Here is a 4,920-nt window from a genome sequence, read left to right as displayed (position 1 = left end):
CCTTGGTGGTCCCTGCCTCCAGCCTCTTCCAGAGGCAGCCTCTGCCCCACCGTGGGGCACACACGTGGCACACCGCCCCAGCCTCACTGACCTGTGGCCTGCAGGAAGTGCCGCACGCAGGTGTCCATCGGGGCGATGCTGCCGCTCAGTGTGTTGGTGCCTTGAGAACAGAGAGAGCAGGTTCTGGGGACGAGCGGGGGAAGGACACCAGGCACCCTGGGCCACCCTGGGGGTCAGCAGGGAACACCCAGGTGCTCACATCCCACCAGAGTGCCGAGGGGCTGACCTCACGCCGGCAGTGCTGGGCACAGGGGTGACTCACCTGCCACATAAGCTGTCAGCCCATCCACCTCCACCTCCTGCTGCCCCAGCGTGTGTCGGCCGTTGCCCAAGCCCAGCGCAGGGACAGCATCGGTGACTAGCACCAGCCCTGCAGGGAGAGGGGGACTCAGGACCTGCCCCACCTGGTCTTCCCGCCCATTCCTGCCCTGCCCTGCCACTCACCCTTGGGATGGGCCCGGTGGGCGATGCGCAGGGCGGCCGGGTTGGTGTGTATACCGTCAGCAATCATCCCGTAGAAAATACGGCGGCCTGCAGGCAGCCGATCGCTGGTCAGGAGCCCCAGATGCCTGGGTCGCGGTGGTGGAACTGGGTGGGGGCGGAGGGGGCGTGAGTGACAGCAGGGCCCTCCCCCTCCTCCTGAGCAGGCCCAGGACTTACAGGCAGCATGGCGTTGAAGAGGTGGGTGATGAAGGTGGCCCCACTCTGCACGGCTTCCTCTGCAGTCCCCAGGTCAGCCACCGAGTGCCCTGTGGGGACCCAGACTCAGCTCTGGGAGCCGGGGCAGACACCCTGAGGCGAGGACAGCCCCCTCCTTACCTAAGGACACGCAGATGCCGAGGGCCGTCAGCGCCCGGATCACCTCCTGGCTGTGGCCCAGCTCGGGGGCCAGCGTCACGATGCGGACATTGTCCAGGCCCCCGTAGGTGGCCAGCACGTCTTGGAAAGCGTCGGCTTCAAAGGAGCGCAGGTGGGCCTCGGGGTGCGCGCCCCGCTTCTCCCGGCTGATGAATGGGCCCTCCAGGTGCACCCCTGGGGGGAGGGGAGCGGCTGGTTCTAGCATGCTCCCCACCCTGTGGCCCCCACCCTGGCCCTTCTTGCCTGCCTGCCCTCCCTCCCCGGTCGGGCATCTGGAAGACGAGGGGCTGCAAACAGGTCCCCAAGGACCCTCCCAGGGTAGGGGTGGGGAGAGGGGCGAGCCACTCACCGAGGACCCCTGCCCCATGGGGACCACCACTCTTCACAGGGATCTGAGGAAGGACCTGGGGGGAACCAGCTGTTAAAGCCCTGCCCCCAAGGCCCAGCACCCAGAGGTCACAGCCCAGCCAAGGTCAGAGGCTGGAGTTCAGAGCGCAGCCCCTGCTGGCCTGCCCTCAGGTGTCAGAAGATGGTCAAAGGCCTCGACCAGGAAGCACAGCAATCCAGAAATGACCTAGGGACATGGGACTGGCCTGCCCGAGATGACCCAGAGGCGTGGAGACAGCGCCCAGGAAGGGGGCAGAAGAGGGGCAGCAGGGTCCTCAAGGTGGCCCCATCAGACAAGCAGCCAGGACGCAGCCGACCGCACACCAAGGGCCTGGACCCAGCCATGGCGACCAGCCTGACGTCGCCAAGCTGCAGGCTGGGGAAGCAGGGCGGAGGCAGGAGGTGTGCACGCCATCCAGTCAGAGCGAGGGGCCGAGGCAGGGCTGAGTGGCCAGAGAGCTCAGGCACCAAGCGTGCGGCCACGCTGTGCCCGGGTCTAGACACCAGGGGCCAAGTCACCCGTGTGTGACAGGCGCTCAGCTGACACATCTCAGAGGTGGACAAAGCAGGCAAGAGTCCCAGCCCACACCCCCCTTCAACGTGAAGAAAGACGGGGAATGGGGAGCCTGGGGGACCCGGGCACCTTCTGCTGGAACCAGAGAGGTACAGGGATTTTCAAGAGGCTTACGCTCAGTGGGACAAAAACAACATGGAAATAGGCAGGCTGAGTCAGACGCCTGACGAGCAGCTGCCAGGCGGGCGTGGGCAGCCAGGACAGCGAGAGCAGGGTGCTAAAGCTCCCACAGGAAGACAGGACGGATGGAACCTTCGTGGAACCCCAAAATCCTGAACCCAGAGGGAGACAACGTGCTGAAACTGTGGGACTGAGTCAGCAGATCAAAAATCTAAGCAAACAAAGAAGGTGAACTCTGAGGAAAACAGAGCTGATAAATGAGAAAATGATGAGTCTTGATAATGGAATCAGAACCGTGGGAGACTCTGGGGAGGGTGGGGAGCTAGAAGGGCGTGAGACAGGGCCAGGGGCTGCCGAGAAGCTAACGCATATCTTTCCCAGCCCGTTTACGCTGCTCTAAATCAAAAAACAGGAGTGTCGGTACGTCTTTTAGAGATATGGAGACAAGTTCCACAGGTTAGCCCAGTGGAAAGTGACCATCTCTTGGACAGAACCGGTGTGAGCAAAGGGCTGAAGTTTTTCCTAACGAGCCAAGTGATATATGTAAATTCACTAAAGAGTTAAAGAGTGAAAACAAGGAAAAGAGATAATGACTGAGTTTTCCAGCATAGAGTTTTAAAAGAGAAAGAAAGACCAAGTAGACAGAACAGACAGTCTTGAGGCAAGAGAATGAGGCGCATGCAAAGCGGGAAGGCAGCGGAAAGGCCACAGCACAGAGGGCCCGGCTGTCGCGCTGAGGCGCCTGACGCTGACGCAGCGGGCGGCGGGGCTGATGCGGAGGACACGGCGCACTGCCCCTCCTCCTGGAAGGACAGGAAGGGCAAGGCCCCAGAAAAAGAGCAGCTGGTCTCAGTGGACCTGAAGGACTTCTGACCAACTAGCAATCCAGTTCCACGCGCTGTGAACAGGCCCCGGAGGCAGGTGGGCAGAACGGCAGGACCAGTGCATGGAGGTGTGCCCCTGAACAGTCCTGTGGCTTATACAGCTATCGCCTTGTATTAACATTTTCATACTCAAAGCCCTCCTCAATTTTCTTCACAAATCCATTTACTCCCTACCTCCCAAGGCATTTATGAGGGGTGACCGGTGCTGGGAAGAAAACGTTAAGATGGAAGCCCTACTGGCTGGAAACTCCTTCACTAAGGCAGGAGCCCCACACTCTGTATCAGGATCCTCGAAGGTGCTGCACAAGTTGGGGGGCAACTCGGCTGCAAAGGAGCTGCAGGCGCCCACTGCTGGGTGGGACAGAGCAAAGCAAAGGCCTTCCGGGCAGAACGCCTGGGGGCAGAGGAGGGAGCTGCCTGGGCTGGCTGCAGGGCAGTGGGACAGAGGTGGGTGATGTGCAGAGCCAAGGCACCTGGGGAAAACACCCGGGCAGGACCCAGGGCTGGGACAGCTGTGGGGAGACTGGATAACAGCCACTATGCCCCACTGATGGGGACCAGAGAGATGAGGACAAAGAATAAGGAAGCAAGAGCGTGGATTTGTTGCCGGGTCCCGAGCAGGAAGATCACGGCCTGATGACTAAGACAGAAAACACAGAACTGAGGGCCAGTCTGCAGCGAGAAAATCAGCTTGGTTTTTGACACCCGACTCTGTGATAAGAGAGTCAGGGGAAATTTCCAGAAAGATGTGCACAGCTGAAGTCTACGGAGGCTTAATATGAACCAAGTGTAGTGCTGAGCACACAACACTAATAGATGAACTCCACTGTTCTTCAAACCTTAAGCCTTGCTTAAGTTTTGATGAAACTGAGACTAGGAAACAAGAAATTAATGTCCCGTGTTGCTCAGCTGACAGATGAAGTCAGGAGGCTGGGACTGAACCCAAGGAGTGTGGCCAACCTCCCCCAGCCCTGGCTGTGAGTCTGTGCACACACCCAGATGGGGACCCCGTAGCAGACAGGCAATTTGGGATCCTGGGTTGGACCCTGTTCTGGAGGAAAACTACAGAACTGGATCGTAAAAGGTAGAGGAAAGGATAACCTGATTAACTTTGAGAACTCCAGAACTCTGTGCTATTCATGTAACCACAAGCTTTTAAAAGAGTTAAGTAGTACCAAATAAACAGGCATGATGTATGCCTGCTACAGTTCAGAGAAACAGAACAATACACAGAACAAGACAACATGAAATATTACAAGGTGATAAAGAGCAAAACCAGAAAACCTGCGTACAAAGTGAAACTTCTTAAAGGAACAATGGACCTTGAACAACTAAATCCCGACTTAAAGACGTGATGATTAGCGGGTGTGGACGGGAGCAGCAGAGGAAGCCTGGGGTGGACAATGGGGCTCCTTTATGAAAGCTGTTCCCAGGAGCTGCCTGCCACGGACCAGTGTGGGGGATGAGCAGCTAAGGATGTGGCAATCTGAAAGTCCCTGGGGCGGGGGGCACAGACTGAGTCGAGGAGGCGGTTTCTGGTGCATGGAGGCGGCCAGCGTGCAGGCTGGGTAGGGAGAAGGTGCTGAGGCTCGGAACGCGGAAGCCCGTGGGCACAGCTGCAATGGCAGACCAGGCAGAGAGCCACCTGGATGAGAAAGCCTGGGGGAGGGGGCCCCAAGCTCCGGGGGAAGAAGGCCAGCAGGTGAGGCCAGGCTCGAGTGCCAACGGGGTGCTGGTTGACCCGAAAAGATGAGATTTGAAAATCAAGAGGCCAGGTGCTCAAGGGGCCTCCTTCCTTTGAGGCCGGGAGCCTGACCTCACCTTGTGATACACCTCCAGTGGCGATGTGACCAACGTGGGGCAGAAAGAGGTGACTCCATGCGACAGGATCCTCCGGGCCACTAGGGCAACCCCCGAACCCACGTCCTCCGAGGCTTGTGAGAAGTCAACGCCAAATCCACCTGCGGACCCAGAAAAGAAGGGGTCGCCCAGGGCTCAGAGCTCCCCCTGGGGGTCTCCGCCCCGCGGGCCCGGGCC

General features: G+C 59.1%; 1 protein-coding gene across 1 annotated transcript in view; it reads right to left on the bottom strand.

Moving 5' to 3' along the window:
- The window catches only part of AMDHD2 (amidohydrolase domain containing 2), a 12,122-nt gene that overhangs the window by 1,537 nt on the left and 5,665 nt on the right, over positions 1 to 4,920 (bottom strand). Inside the window, 8 exon segments of the mRNA XM_010840466.1 lie at positions 92 to 160; positions 323 to 430; positions 505 to 624; positions 627 to 648; positions 721 to 809; positions 880 to 1,092; positions 1,268 to 1,322; positions 4,705 to 4,877. Coding sequence (XP_010838768.1) covers positions 92 to 160; positions 323 to 430; positions 505 to 624; positions 627 to 648; positions 721 to 809; positions 880 to 1,092; positions 1,268 to 1,322; positions 4,705 to 4,877 — 849 coding nt within the window.

The sequence above is a fragment of the Bison bison genome, unplaced genomic scaffold (assembly GCF_000754665.1).
Source record: "Bison bison bison isolate TAMUID 2011002044 unplaced genomic scaffold, Bison_UMD1.0 scf7180017864144, whole genome shotgun sequence".
In the NCBI taxonomy this organism is placed as follows: Eukaryota; Metazoa; Chordata; class Mammalia; order Artiodactyla; family Bovidae; genus Bison; species Bison bison.
Note: the sequence above shows the minus strand (reverse complement) of the source record. Positions and strands in the feature narration are given on the sequence as shown.